Source organism: Pangasianodon hypophthalmus, chromosome 22, assembly GCF_027358585.1.
Source record: "Pangasianodon hypophthalmus isolate fPanHyp1 chromosome 22, fPanHyp1.pri, whole genome shotgun sequence".
In the NCBI taxonomy this organism is placed as follows: domain Eukaryota; kingdom Metazoa; phylum Chordata; class Actinopteri; order Siluriformes; family Pangasiidae; genus Pangasianodon; species Pangasianodon hypophthalmus.
Window position 1 is genome coordinate 12,853,778 of NC_069731.1, and position 17,007 is coordinate 12,870,784.

General features: G+C 36.8%; 1 protein-coding gene across 1 annotated transcript in view; it reads right to left on the reverse strand.

The window, feature by feature from the left end:
* ek1 (eph-like kinase 1) overlaps positions 1–17,007 on the reverse strand; it is an 85,000-nt gene that overhangs the window by 19,267 nt on the left and 48,726 nt on the right. Inside the window, exons 7-9 of the mRNA XM_026938058.3 lie at positions 13,297–13,459; positions 11,021–11,129; positions 292–359 (exon numbers count right to left, since the gene is read on the reverse strand). Of these exons, the coding sequence (XP_026793859.1) occupies positions 292–359; positions 11,021–11,129; positions 13,297–13,459 (340 nt within the window). The remainder of the gene's footprint in view (positions 1–291; positions 360–11,020; positions 11,130–13,296; positions 13,460–17,007) is intronic.

Genomic DNA, 17,007 nt, shown 5'->3' on the forward strand with positions numbered 1-17,007 from the left:
CTCGGCGCAAAGAGCCTTCACTTACTGACAAATGCATGACTTGCTAAAGAAACGTGTTCTCCCTCTGCCCACTTACTAAACAGCAGAGCCAAATTACAGTGTGTCTGTTCTAACTAGCTACAGGCAACTCAGACAAGTGTTCTCCGGGAGTTCGAATTTTATGCTGTAAGGAACTGTAAAAAGTTAAAAGATATAAAGGTGATCTCTGGTGATTAAAAGCATTGTAGCTTCTTGCCTACAGCTAAGACGTTGTTTTGGATACTGTTTCTCTGTTTTTCTGGAATCTCTCACCACGGCCGTGCTGGAACTGCATTTTCTCCTCCTCAGGGTCTTGCTTCGCTTTGATGTAGCCACAGTGCCTAGCAAAAGGAAACATATGACACTGTATCATCCATAAAAAAACATTTCTATGTCTGTCTAGGACAACTTACTAGGCCAGAGAGTATACAGTGTGCAATATTATAAAATTATCTGTTTAAAGAGTCTGGCAACCTAATAGATGTCTGATCCTAATTCTTATTACAACTAAAAATACATTGAAAGCTGGACATGTCAGACGTTAACATTCATCAGAGCGGCACAAAAGGTCATGAATTAAATAATACCTTCCATAATGAATATGTGAAATCACAAGGGTTGAAGCATGCAGAGCTTAAAACTGATAACTTGTTCATTATTCCTTTAATCCTTTTCAAGACTCTCGCTTGCTTTCTTTCTTTTCATGGCATATATTTAATAGAGCTCACCAGTGAAGCTGGATTATAGAGCCTGACAGAGCATAATAATTACATGGTAAAATGGAGACGGTCAGTGACTGGTCATCTTGAGGAAAGGAGGCCCATCTGGGAAACAGCAGATGAACTTCAGCACTGAGCTTCAGCCTTCTGTTAGGAACCAGCTGGAGAAAGGAAGCGCTCTAAAGCTACTCCCACAGGAGCACAGCTCAATACTCGCATAACGCAGTCTGAAAATTTACTGTTGAATATTTATGCATAGCAAGGGCCCACCACTGAACCACACGCAGCTGATCACAAAATGCAAAGTCTTTAGCAGAGCAGATTGTGGCTACTGTTTATCAGTTTTCTTTCACAGGACAAAGAGGGATTGTTTTGAATAGATACAAATGTATTGATTTCTTTACACACTGCAGGTAAAAATCTCGCGCCCAGTCCTATTCTTAAATTATGAGCTGTGACATCTGGTAAAACTGGGAACACACAGTGAAAGAAATCTTTTATGACCATGTTTAACTCCTCAAACCACCAGGACCCCATTAAATTATTGTCAGTAGTTTCCATGTAGTTACTGAATGATTCACAGTATGTATAATATGCTTTAGGATTAAAAGCAAAATAATAAGCCTGAAGGGTAACACTTTTGTGTAAAAGTGTTGCTATGCTAATTTTTTTTTTTTTCATCATGAAACAAAACTGAAGTGTTTCCACATACAACAGTATTGTACATATACTGAACAGTACAGTGCAAAAGTCTTAGGCACATGCAAAGAAATGCTGTAGAACAAAATGCCTTCAAAAATAATGAAATTTAATGTTTGTACATTAATAAAATACTATAAAGAGCAGTAAACAGTAATAAATGAAACAAAGTCAATATTTGGTGCGATGACTCTCTGCACTAAAAAAATAATTAGTAGTCACAAGTAGTTTGTGCAGTTTTATATGGAAATTGGCTGCTAAGTTTTACAGAGCATCTTGGGGAATCTGCCACTGTTCTTCTGGAGACTTTGACTGTCGCGCTTGCTAGTTATTTTTGCAGCAAAACCCAGGAGCGTTCTGTTTTTGTCTTAAAAGTGGTCTTATGTAATATGCTGCATTCTTTAATGACATACAAACATTCTTCTGACAATTACAAGATGAATTAATAGTGCTAGAAACCTAACTGGTCTTTGAAAATATGAATTTTATTACCTGACACATTTCCTCCTTATCTTAATATTTACTTTGCACTCCCACTTGTACAGACATACTTAATATCGGGAGAATATACAAGCATGTAAAGAGGTTTTGTGCATCAGTTTCATCTTAATATATTGCTAATAGGTTAGTTTAAGATAAAAGTATGGATTAAGGGAATGATCTGATGTCACCAAATGTCACCAAAATTAGCAGTATTTCTAGTTAAGTACAAAAGTCAGCTCTCATGGTTATAAAGCATGGCCAAAATATTAGAGAACAGTTATCACATTCAGAAAGGGAGATGCATTATGTGAGAGGGAAAGGGAGAAACATAGTCCTTTTTTCCCCACTGTCCTAATATCTTACCATACAGCAACTGCCTATTTTTGTTACATGTGATAATAAAGGAACTGTGAAATTGAACACACGAAATGTCTTGTTGCTATAAATAAAATATCTTTATCTTTTTTCAAACTTGTCTACTCGTCTGTACAGCACTGACTAACTGTTTTAACAGAAAGTGCTGTTACTGATGTCAGACTGTCTAATTAAACTTGTATAATAACAAATAGCAGATAGGATGTTTATTATGCTGTAATCTGCTTTTAACAATCTGAGGGCAACAACTGTATGTTTGTGAGATTATAAAATTAGTATAATGGGTAAATTAGTAAAAAAAAAAAAAAACATTAGTGTGATAATTAACCTATAACCTATAATAATGTAGGCTATGTGTGCTTAGTGTTTAACTTTATCGCTCACAGTGAGAACATTAACACTGATAAGAAGACTAGCTAATGTAAACCTTGACCTGATTGATGTCAAAACATATAATTTGCATGGATTACTGCACTTATATTTCTTCTTTTCACTCTGTGCAACACTTCTAACATGTCGATCAAGACACCATCAACAATTTTTAAAATAGCAGTATACGTGTGTAATGTGCTTGGTGTCCATGATCACATGGGTACAGTGTTGATCTTTTTTCTCCTCTGTTTTCATGTCAGAGCATTTTCTTGTCACCTCACTTTACTTTGCGTGATCACCATACACACACGAATACAAAGAAAATCAGCAATTCTGAAGCTTTTTTTAAATCTGGCGGAAAATTTTACTCGTTTTGGCTTACACGAACATTTACGCACAACTTTACTAAAAGGTCAGTGAGGCCCATTGTTAGTAAACCATGTGTAAGCTCAAATAATGCCATGATCTAGTTATTTTTAAGTGATTCTTTCCTTCTTTTTTTGTCACAAATGACATATTTGTAAATGTTGGATAACAAATAATTTAACTCACTTTTTCATATACTTTTTAAATGCAGCACTACTGCTTGCAGATGTCTCTTCTGGCTTGCATATCAGTGATCGAAATCTAAACCTGTAAAGCTTGTTTTGACCATGCCTATATTTGAAAGTGCTATACAAATACGAATTGAACTGAATTTATATATATATATATATATATATATATATATATATATATATATATATATATATCTATATATCTTTCACAACTCCTCTAAAACCAAAAATGATGGTTTGATTCAGTAGCACATCCTTTGCTAACCAGTAGAAGAACCATTGATGACAGCTGATCAGTAAGCATCTGTGCAGCAGTCCAACGTTAACATAAGAGCCTCAGGCAGGGCGGTAGAGCTCTGGGGGTCAATTACATAATAAGAGACTGCTGGGATGGAAAGATCTTCCATGCGTCTCTCCCTCTAATCTGCCCTGTTGCATCTTGCTGCACAGCTGGGGCTTTGGGGTCAGTTTCAGCACAAACAGGGGTTCAGGGATACGTGTATGTTTAGGTTCCCCTTCATTGCTTTTAATGAAGGGGGAAGGGGTCCCCAGAGAGACTCCACCTGTCCAGCAAGCAGCCCGAACCATCCGTGGCTGTGTTCAAGTGTGCATCTGCACTCATCACACACACACACATAAACACACACACAAACACACCATTGTACGTGTCATGTACACAACTAATGGATGGACATGCTTTTACATGGCTGTGGGCTTTGCGGGTACAGTCAGTGGTGTGGAGGGGGTTGGGGGCAGTGGGGTTGATTGAAGCATGTGGTAATCAGGGAGAATAAATCAACCCTCCTACCAACCCAAAACACTCCCATCTTACCCTCACACCCCTGAGGTGCCATATAAAAACCTCCCCTGCAGCTGCTATACCCCAATCTCACACACTGATGAAACACTTCCCCCATCACTGTGGAAGCCCCAGAGGTTCTGCTCAGAGTTGTAAATACGCATGCCTTCTTCTCCCAGATCACACTAATGGGGGAGGAAGGTGCTGATTTGAATAACAGCCATCCATTAATGACATATTTTTGAGGAAAAAATAGACAATGGATGTCTGAGCGCAATTAACACATTCCCTGTTTCTCTAAAGACATCACACCAAAAAGGTTTGCTGAATGGTTTTTGACCCAGTTTCTTTCTCTTTTTCAAGTTTCTTTTGTCTCTGCCTGTGTGTCTCTGTCTACATGAATGCCTTTATCTGCAGGTGACAGTTGGCACAGATGCAGAGGTGTGGATGAGCTGACAAAGTTATTCTTTGTGTGTCATGAGTGAGTGAGCGTAGTACTAACAAAGAACAGGAGAGAGACAAAAACAGTGGGAAAAGGGGGGAAGGAATTCAAGCCCATACGTTTTCACTTTGGAATTCAAAAGCGATTTACTGGGAAGGGGTTAAGCGTGAACAAAAACCAGAGTCTAAATAACAGAGTCTAAATGGCATAGGAACTATGACGAGACCTAGTACAATTCCCAAAATATCACCAGGAGGGTTGATTTAAAACACACAGCGAATCAGCAAGAAGTATCAACAACGACAACGAATAGAAATTGAACTGATTTCTGAAATGTAGGAGCTGCTGGTTTTTCATGCTGAAGACAAAATTCTTCAGCAAATTAATGGCACTGTTGGGAATGTGCTAGACAATCACCAGCAGACTCGGAGAAGGAGAGCGAATTCAGAGGTGATGAACACTGTATGTGGGATTTATTTCGTAGAGCTAATGAGGCAGAAAGAGCCATGGGTTTAGGACACAAACCCATGCTGATCCCTAGGCATGTGTCCAGCATAAGGCTAGCCCTCTCCATGTCCAGCATAAACCCTGTCTATGTGTCTAGTATAAATCCAGCCATTCTTGCCTGTGGACTTTTCCTGATTTTCATGAAGGACATTGTATATACATCATTCTCAACAACAAATTACATTCTCAACACAATGTACATCATTCTCAACAACAAATTTAGCTGCATAAAATGGAAAATTTATAATAATAACAATGATTAGTGTATAGGTCATACTGTCAGTGACACTGGTTATTAAAAGTCATAAGCCAATTATAAATCAATTACAGCTCAAATGGTTCTGGAACCATTTCAGGAACTAAAGAATTATCATTAACAAGGACGACGGTGTAATAAAACTGACGGCATTGTTGAGTGACCTCCTTTTAAATGCACTGCAGGAACCGTGATCATGGTTATAACAACACAGCAGACATGGAGGCTGAGATCGAAGTTATGTTGCTGAGACTGAAGTTATATAAGTTAAGTTATGTTATCAAGTTAAATTTTAAAACCAGTTATGATTGCATTAAGCACAGGTTCATGCTTCTCGCCGTTTTTACCACAAGTGGCACACCAAAAATGTACAAAAAATGTACAAAACACACTGCCTCAATGATTTTGACTTGGTGCTTGTGTAAAAAAAAATCCCTGTATACCACAGCAATTTGCCAACAACTACAATTTTTAAATTAATAAATGACATGTCATACTTTTAACCGTTTATCATTACATTTAATGCTGTAGAACATCTGTGAGTTAGTTCCTGTAATCACCTACATTATAGCAGCAATAAACAGTCCTTTTCTAAAAAAAATATATATGAAAAAAAAAATATCTTGTCATGTTACCAAGAAAATAGAAAGGGCAAAGTCCTTTGTCCTGAACATTCTCCAGTGGCAGAAAACTTACAGATTTTTATAAAGCACTGAAAACAGAGACTTCTTCCATAAATGTTAGAGAAAAGCTTCACCATATCAACGACTGAATATTCTTCTTTGTTAAACAAATACATTTATAAAATCCATTTATTACACTCAGTTTAGAGTGCCATACAAGTCACTCTGTAAAATATTAGTATTGCAACAATAACACTGAACGAGCACAAGAATATATACCAGTCATTTACCTTGCAGCCTGAACAGGGAATTGATTTCTGTCAACTTTTTGCTCAGAATGAAAGAAGGAAATGAAGATGTCTTTGGCTCAACCTTTACAACTGTAAATCCTGAATTCAGTAGAGATGTGTTCAAAAACACTAAGGTGAGTGTTCATTAAAATAATTAGAATACTTAAGAAATAGCTGAGGGGCGTAGGGGCATGGCCTAACCTACAGGAAGTCATATTCGATTCTAGTGAAGTTTCACCAAAGAGGTTTGTTTAAAAGAAATATTAGGCTGAAATAGCTATTACGTCCAAGTCTGCTTTTCATTATGTTTATTTCCACTGGGAGTTTGACAGGCCTTTATGTTTTTTCTGTGTGTAACTGTGTCTATGTGAAATATTCCTCTATTACCGTGCACATGTATGATGGGACTGCATATTGTAAGTGCTGATGCCATGCACACAGGAGTCACATTCTCCCTCAATTCCTAGAACTCACTGATGCCATTTACTGTTATTACATCTTCTGGCTCAACATTTATGATATTACAGGGAGTGCTTGCTTGCAATAAAGCATGTGCAACACATCTGAACATTCCACCAAAGCCTGATTTCACTGTATTGCCTAAAGCAGGAGTATTCAAAGAAAATTTGTAAAGGTCAAGTACTTGGTTCAATCTGCACTGCTGGAGCTGCATCTGGACCGTGGTCTGCTGGTTGACTACACTGCAGTTTGAAACACAACACTAACAGGCATTTCACCATTTTGGAAAGCTGACAAAATTGACATGAACCCTGACTTGTACAGCTGTTTTCTCAACGACATATACATTTCCAGTGGGATAATCAAATACATCTCCAGTCAGTGGAGCGTGACTAGCATTTACTAACTGCTTTCCCAGAAGGAAGCAAAACACAGAAGAAAAAAAGCTGGATGATGATTAACAGGTTTGAAATATCAAAACACAAAACTGATCATTTTCAAAACACAATCAAATTTAGAATTCACGATTATTTTAGAACGTTCTGCACAGAATTCATCCTTTTAAAAAGATTAATTCATATTACTGAGCAACAAGACACCAATCAACATTAAACCAATAGGCAAACAATTAAATCAACATTAATGTGAATTATGGGGATTCTAAACCTGTTAACCTGTGATAATTGTATTCAATAATAACATGAGCAGTCACCTGGCTGGAGTCCAAAAAAAATAATTAATTTTTATACCACCACCAGGAGCCTGGTCCTACTCTGTTTCCAGGACACGCAAACAATGCAAATTTGACTTGCAAATGCCATGTGTCCATTAACCGATTGGGAAGCACCTGCACAAGTCGCAGCCATGTCTGGCAAGTGTGCTGGAACATTCTGCAGAGATAACCAAACCAAATCTCTGACTGGTGGAGTGCAACTGCCATTTTATAATTATGTTCCCAAAGAAAGCAGGAAGCAGAAGAGCAGAGGAGGACAATGATCACGTGCCATCTGGTAAATGCTATCGATAGTTAGTCAAGAAGACTAAGATAATCTACATAATCTCATTAAGACTAAGATAATCTCATTAACAAAAGCTGTAATGCAAAATTTCAACTCACTTGAAACTCTGTAGCAATGTTTGTACATCATTTGTCTCATACCAGTGCACTATTTACAATTGTAGTCCAGTGTAAAAAGCCTGTTGTTTTTTGTTTACATTTACATTTATGGCATTTGGCAGACGCCCTTATCCAGAGCGACTTACAATAGTGCTTTGAAGTCTATCAAAAATACATTCTAATATTGGCTCACTAGGTCACAAACTAGGAATACCATCAGTCCAAAACTCTTTTTTTTTTGTGAAAGTGCTAATTTAAGTATTTTATGAAGAGGTAAGTCTTTAGACGTCGTATGAAGACCGCCAGTGACTCAGCTGTTCGGACATCTAGGAGAAGTTCATTCCACCACCTTGGTGCCAGAACAGAGAAGAGTCTCGATGCATGCCTTCCTTGTGCCCTGAGAGATGGTGGGATCAGTCGAGCAGTGCTAGAGGATCGGAGGGAGCGTGGTGCCGTGAGAGGTGTGATAAGTGCTTTGAGATTTTGTTGTGCCACACCAAGGCCTGAAGGCATGAGTTTATGTCCCACACTACACCACCAGTCAAATGTTTGGACATACCTGCTCAAAAAATCTTTATTTATATTATTTTCTGCTATTTTAGAATAAGTTCTCACACTTGTTGGCTGTTCTATATGAAGTGCACTTCTTTGGGAATATTTGATTGAAAACTTTGATATTTAATAATTTAGTTTAAAAAAAATCCAACATACAATTATACAGTGGGCATTATCTTCACTATTTACATTACAACTTTAAGCAGACTTTTACAAAATGTCTTTAAGACTGTGAAAAATGTATATTTTGCTCTAGTGTGTCCAAAATTTTTGACTGGTAGTGTATATTACACATGTATAATATTATTATTATCGTGGACAAGTATAGTATGTCACTACTTAACTAGGCTGAGACGTTAACAAGTAATTTTGAGTGAACAACATGAGTTCATGATAATAAAAAAAAAAATAAAACATAACATTGAATGTGGAAATGTTGATATTTATAGACAATGATGCAGAACTTTAAGATCATGAACACTTGTAAACTGTGATAAAGTTTACTCAATTAAATTCGATACTCAATTAATCATGCTTAGATTCTGGACTTCAAATCAGCATCTTCTGAGAGATCATCTGCCCTGCCACTGTTCAATGTTTAATCTAGCCTTAATAATAATCCCTGCCTTATAAAAAAAAAAACCCAAGGTGAAACCAAGCCCACACAGGCACAACTTACTGTTTTTATGTTTCATTATACCACAGCAGTGTTGAATTGTCATATATATTTTCTATAACAGCAGCTCTGACTGTAGTTCTGGTTGTAATTCAAATAACAAGTTTATATCAATGCGCTCATTCTAATACGTTATCATTTCTACATTAATAGCTCATTCACTGGACTTGTATGCTGGACAATGCACCGTATTATTTACGTCTCATAAACGGATGTAAAACAAACAAACGTTACTTAACAAGAAAGAACAAATAATTGTTGGTATGGTAAAGTTTACTCAAAGGATATTTTTATTTAACCTTTATGGAAGGAGTCTCCATTGTCAGTGTTATGTAACAGTTAGTAAGTTTTCAGGACAGAGGGCTTTCTTGTTCGTTGGTAACATGACAAGCTGTGCTTTATTAACAGATATCATAAGTGATAACAGGTGTTTTGTGGACATTCCACAATAGTAAATGTAACTATAAATGGTTAAAAGTATGACGTGGTTCATTAATAAATCAGAAACAGTTTGGGACGTTTGGGACAGTTTGTTGCTGGTAACTGTAATTCTGCTTCCCTCCATCCCGTCACTGATTATTTTCCTTCAACAGCATGCCCCATTGTGTTTTATTCCTTACATAGCAAAGTCGATCATGAAACATTGTGCTTAAATGATTTATTTAAGTTATACTTTAATATGATTTCATGGATATATATGCATCATGTGAATTTCACAAGTCAGTAAATCATGATCTACAACAGATGGGTGACTACCTGCTACTTATAAATCCAATCTATAAAAACATATGCAAGGAAAGCATATCGAGGAATGTTTGGAATAAATTATTCTGAAACCTAATATACTGTTTACAAAATGCTCACTAAAATCATTAAACTTTCCCTATAATCATTACAATTGAATTTTGGAATTGAGGACCTGGAAATGGCAGTCCTGAATCTCTGTAAATTAAGGCTGCTCGCTTCTCTTGAAGAATTTGGAGAAAAAAAAAAAGCTAAAAGAACTCTGGATACCAAATATCAAATATCCAGCTGAATCCAGACAGTACCGTATAATTTGGTGCCAAAGCAATGAATGTAGTTAAAGTGTTTGGCTTTGCCTTCAATTCCAATACAGTGGCCTGTGCTTTACTCTAAAGCCTGTCACACTGCATTAGTGTAACTGTTGCAAAGTGCAACTTTCTGCTCCAAGAGAACAGAAATGAAGCCCTTTGTTTATTGCTTCCATAAGGGTCTTTCCACAAACATCTGTACACACGTACACACAGTTTCTCAATTACAACGCACAGTGTTATGTGACCCTATAGGGCCCTTTCATTGCACAGCCATGATGAGATGAAGATGGAGACTGTACTTCAAGAGCAGGTTAGAAAGCCGCATCATGAAATCAGAATAGACACTCAGAGATGTGAATCTGTTAAAACATCCTTTGATAGGGAAAGAATAAAGGTATGATGCCCTGCTCTTTGATCAGTTGAAGATACATCAAAAGCCGATCCTCCTATGTGTTATCTAAACAGTTTTCTCTTCTGTGTGTCCATTTCTTTCCCTCTGTCCGCTTCCCCTTGTGTCTCCTCTCTTCTGATCATTTTAATTTATTTTCATTTAATGACCACCGTTACTGCCAGTGATGTAGCAACACTCCCTTGTTCTTTCATTTGGCTTCTCAAGTGTTTGCTTTCATCCCCGTGGGTTGCTATCTGCAATCACAGACCTTTCCAATTTTCACTAGAGCACTTTCTTCCTCTCTCAGACCTTTTATAGTCTGTAAAATCCAGCTTCTGATAGTATGCTTGCAATAACTTCTCCCACTTGGTATTTCTGCAATCTACTCATTGTGGTAGCATTAAAACTCTCTTTAATGTCTTTTTCCAAGATAGTAGGCACTAAACAAACTAAACATAGAGTTTAGTTTCTTAAACTCTGCGGGAGAAGCTGTCGTAAGCTTTTTTCTGTTGTGCAAATTTTGAATCTACATATAAGAAACTCCAAATTGAAAGACCAGATCTATCTCACTAAAGATAACAAAACTTTTTTTTACACAAACACAACTGAAAGTCCAGAGTCTTTTACCTGCCACTGACCACAAAGCAGGCCACGAGAAGGATGAGGAGTACTACACCAGCGGCAATGGACACAGCCAAGATGGTGTTCTGGTTTGGATCTCCCACTGCCAACATGTCTGTCAGGGAAACAACAGCCAGTTAAGAAACACACCCAGCATTTTTAATAGTGGTGATCATATCCATTACATTACACCCATGCTTACGTTTCAGGGCTGATTTTCATTCGGTGACATGTAATACTGAGTATACAACACTGAACCCTCTTACATTTTATGGGCTGTATTCAGAGTTGGCGACTTCAGTCCAAAAATTACATCAACATTTTTGCTGGGAATGTTATTCGTATTCATTCGCCTGGGCAGTAAATTTTCCGGGCTCTTCAATTAAGACTGTGGAAATTACCTACTTCATGCCATGAACTTGCAGGATTTTCTTGAATAGAAGTGTTAGAGATGTTTTTTTAATGACACTGTATACAGTATTGCTGCATTAGTAGACAATAGAATATAACAACAATTGAATATTGTTGCATGAATAGACTTTTACACATTACTGCACATTAAGTTGTGCACATTAATCACTGCAAATTTGGTTTAATTTAATAGTATGGTATCCACCCTCATTAGCAGCAGCTTAGAAAATAGTACATGTTCCAACACACACATTCTAACAGTTTGGTACACTGAAACTGTTATTACACTTACTATGGGCTGTCAGTCAGTCTGTGCGTTGCATAGCAACAGTTTTGAGATTATACGCAACTTAAAAGATACAAAGCCCTAATGTAGTGCTCTTAGTGGCTCTTGTGACTGTCATCACGCAGTGCATAAATGTACTTTTTAAATTAATGACTCATAGTTACAGTACGCATTTTATTAGGCTTTAAAACATCCATGTAAGAGGTTCTGATTATCTGCATGGATGGTTCGACAACATAATCTCTGTTCAGTACTTCAACTGTGCCTCAGCTATGATCTTCAGATTACATATGCATACACTAAATGTAAAAAGAGTTCCCCAGTTCAATCAGCATGATGTGCTCCATGAGGCAACAAAGGAAATAGCTCAGTTCACTTCACGAGGCATAATATGTCCTCTAAAATAAGTTGACAGAAGGAAAAGGAAATCCATCAGGAATTATGGATGGAAAACACATTTCGCTGGCTCTTGGGAGAAAGAAAGTCGGGCGAGGCATGCTAAATGAAAACAGGGTTTTGATTCACCTAAAAATGAAGAAATAAAAACAACAGAATGAGCACAAAATTCTGTCATAGCTGATTTTCATTATGAAAAGGTTCATTACCTATTCATTGTCATTACACATCTGCAGTAGTGCAACTCATGGAGCATGGTTTTGGAATGTCATATACTCGCTCACTCCATGTTTGTATAAAATAGTGGCAACTCATTGGTTAAGGCTACGAGCTACAGATTTCACAGGTTGTGAATCTGAAATGTTGGATTGTATCTGGTCTAAACTATAGCTTTAGTTAGATATAAATAAATAAATAAATAAATAAATTCATTAATATCAGCCGGTGACAAAGTAAATAATGTAGTTAGCATTTGTGAAATTAAACCTCTTTCAAACAAGGTGTAACAATATTACGACTATTTGACTTTACTTGGTTATGACAGAATACAGCAGGTGTATGTGTGTTAAAAAGCAGCTACTGTTGCTAGTGTTTAGTTACAGCATGGGACCTGCCTATTCAGAACCCTTATCACACATGTCAAGGAGGCTGAAAAAAATACACAAGAAAACTTCAAACACTTCAGAAAAAAAGAACCAACTGCAGCGCATGTGTGTGTGTGTGTGCCTCTAGGGACTGAGTTTGGTGACAAGATATCATCAGTTCATAAATATTTTACAATTGTCTGAGATTAACTGTGTCAAGCATTGTGTCGTTTTCACTGAAGAAAAAAAACAGGTCAACAGTGAACTATGCTTGGCCTTGTTCCACCGGGAGCTGGGGGAGCTGGAAATCTTTTGAGAAATGATGTGAAAAGCTGTAGTCTATCAATCATTGTTAGCTCTCTCAGTGGTTTTTAATGATGTCTTTGCCCCAGCTCTGTATGCTGTGAGACATGACAGAAGAGAAGGACTTGGAAAAACAGAAGTACCAGACAAAGAAGATGGAGTGAAAACACAGACAACAAGGAAGACCTTGAACTTCTTAACACCTACTGAAATGAGAGACAACATGAAAAGTAACATACCTAAATAAAAAGGAGTAAATAAATAAAACACCGAGGCATGTGTAGATTTTAGCTAACACTCACCTTCATGCCTTGTCTCCAGCTCAATCTCTCCTCCGTAGTTGCCGTAGCCTCCGTCAGTGTGAGCACGAACTCTGAACACATAAGTCGTACCTGGCTTCAAGCCCTCCACCGTCATGATGTTGGATTTGGTCTTCAGCACTGTGTAGTTCTGGTCTCGCTGATTCTAAATGAGTCAAACAGAAAGAAAAATATAACCATTCATTCATTATACACAAAATTGTTTTACTTTATTTTTGAACATACAATCACAGACTTTGAAGGATTACCATTTTTTGACATTTATGAGCTAATCTGTCACAACATAAGAAGATTATACGTAAGTGCTTATATCAACCAAATGAGAACCCCAAACTAACATATGATGGTATTCTGTACATTTTCGACTGGTTCCACACACTATTTTTGCAACTATTTTTCAAGCCCTTGATAATGAGAAGACAAATTCAAATTAAAGGCAAAATAAATATCTGCTCTGATGCTAAATCTTGCTTGCAGCATGCTCAAGGCGAATCATTTTCAGTCTGTAAAATCAACTCCAAAGCTTTGGGGTTGACTTTTAGTTTTCAGTATCTGAAATCCATGAATCGACTCAGTTTGGGATCAGCTTCGATGTGACCTGAAAGCAGGATGGAGACATGATGACTTGACACACAAGCTATATTAAAAAATAAATATTATGTAGGCTAAGAAGATGATGTAGCATTTATCAGTGCTACTGGCTCAAAAAAATAGTTTAACTAATTGCAAGCTACAGTAATCGATTCAAATATTTTCACTACTCCCTGCCAAACGCTGCTTACTGCACATGCTTCATGACATGAGTTGTGTTTTGAAATGAAAAAATGTAATTATTTATTTGAGACCATGTTCATTTTCAACCTATAAAGTTCTCATACAAACTACTGACGTTTTGTCCAAAGTATCACTAGATAATGTTTTCTGATGGGGAACTCAACACACATTTCTGTGCAGGCCACTCGAGTCCTTCCTCACAAACCTTGGTCCTTCATGGACCTCTCTTTGTGCACAGGGATACTGTCATGCTGGAACAGGTTTAGGATAGGCCCCTAAGTTCCAGTAAAAGTAAATTGTAATGCTACAACATACAAAGACATTCTAGACAACAGTTTACAACTTCGTGGCAACCCTCATATGGGTATTATGGTCAGTGTTCACATACTTTTGGCCATATAGTGTATTTCTTGAGAGACTAATGAATATCAGTCCAGTGAAGAGACAAAGATGAGGTTCATGTTTAAATGTTGCAAGTGACTTTTGCTTCAGGTGATGAGACAGAGTTTGATGTAGATGATGCTGATAATCAAAGTGATAACTCATTGTAAATGGGAATTTGGGGATTCTTTAAAATATCGCAGTAATGCTTGACCATGTAAAGGATTTTCCCAGGTTACCACACACTGATTTGTTTAAGTACAGATGTTCAAACTGGATTCAAATAACTAACAGTTTCAAGACTTCAAGATTTCAAGATTTCAAGATTTTTATTTGTCACATACACAGTTAGTATATATACAGTATATAACTTGCAGTCAAATGAAAAATTACTATTTACCTCCAGCTGAACTTAGTCTATTCCTTCTATCTATTCTATCAAGCACGACTGAAGGATGCTAACAGTGCTTTTCTCTGCACTAAAGATCTCAGGGAGTTTTTCCTTGCCACCATCAGCTCTTCCTCATTAGGGATAAATTTATATGTTTAAAATTTATATCTGGAATTTATATACTTCTGTAAAGCTACTTTCTGACAATGTCCATTTTTAAAAGTGTTATACAAATAAAACTGAATTAAATTGAATTGATGGAAGAAACAAAAACACAGAGTAATGCACTTTTTATGTTTGCCATAGCTAGTGCTCACTGAACAAATAACTAGATAGCATTGATCCCAGGAAAGGCATCTGGACAGCTGTTTCAAAGCCCTGTTTTCTTTTCCTGAAGTTTAACCACCGCCAATGTCTACATTAATATTTTATGGACTGATATTCATTCATCTTCTTTCATGAGCTCTGACCAGAGACATGTGGCACCTTTTCAGGCAGGAGACTCTCTGCGGTAAGTCTCTGAGGCTATTAAACCAAAACAGTGATAAATGGGTGAGTTCAATGAACCTTGGCTCAAGCCAGTTGGACCATGTGCCCAACATCAAACATATCTGCCAAGCCTGCTCATCTCTGATCTTTTCCTCAAAGCCATATAGCCCATAATCATCTGCATAAATCATAATAATTAGCATACATCTCCCTACCTTCCTAAAGTGAAGGGATGATCTGCTTGTCCTGCTTGAATTGCAGGAAGAATGAAGCACATGTGATGACATCATATGATACACTGGAGTATTTAGCATGCACATTATCATGGGCACTCCAAAATACTGCCACTACCAGCAATTTGGGACCATTTAGAATGACTGATCTTTCAGATACCACATTTAAAAGCTGTATGTACATGTAAAAATGTCTAGGCAAAAACAATCCCATAATTCTGTTCACCGGACTTCCAAAAACATAGCAGGCAGAACAATGAGGAACATGTTTACGAATGTGAGGCAACTGCCAGTATTGTAGCTAAAATTTTTACTGTTTTGCTAAGCTTATTTAAAAAGCGTATCTGTGTTTGATCTAATCTGAAAAGCTAGCAAGCAATTGTCAATAAAAATGTCAAAGGCACTACATGCTAAAAGTAATGTCTTCTAAAGTAATGTCTGATACAACAGGATATGATTAGGAGGCATGCTATTGGTTTTCTTATGAGCCTCTACACTGGGATCCTATGGGAATCAAATAATAAAACATGATTTTATTGTCAAACATGAAGCTTGCGGGACAAATAAAAACCACATTCATTATCTGGAATGTACAGTGTTCATTCATTCATCTTTAGTAACGGCCTGGTCAGAGTCATGGTGGTTTAAATTAGGCTACTACTTTGTTTATTTTTTGGGAAATAGAAACAACTAAATTCTTGCAAAGTATCAACTGAAAATAATAATAGAGTGAGAAGAATTGGAAAAAAAACAGTACCACATACATTTTTAGTTGAGACTAATTATGAACTGATATAGCTGAGTTGAGGAATTGTCAAAGCTAGAATTCACAGACTATTCACGGTGCTGTATCTGTATCTTTACAGATACAGATATGGATATTTGAAGCACTAAACAGGTACAGATAAATACAGTGGCTTTGTCTTAACCCCCTAATGTAGAGAATACTCAGAAGTGTCAATATTGACACTTAGTTCAATTTATTTTACTGCCAAAAATGCTTCTATTGTTGATATGATTAGCACTGCATTGCTAAACTCAGTTCTCTTTAAGGGTAAATACAGTCTCTTAGCTCATGTTCTTTCCAATCAGGAAGCCTGTTTGTAAAAATGTTTTTAATAATTATCCTTATATTAAGACATTGCCTAGAGTTACCTGTTCAGTTATGATTAAAATGCCATACAGTAGATTTGACACAAACACGCAGTATTTTTAATGCAATATTGTCATATTGTAAATTAATAGTGTAAAAATCTTTAAGAGGTTAGAGTTTAATTTAACCGTTTAATGGGCAAGTACATTAAAATACATAAGAAATTTAATTCATTACAATTTTTGAACACATTAAGATTCTATTAACACAACAACAAAATATGATATTTATTTTCAATTTTACAGTTTGTGTCTCCCAGGATACATTGCCCG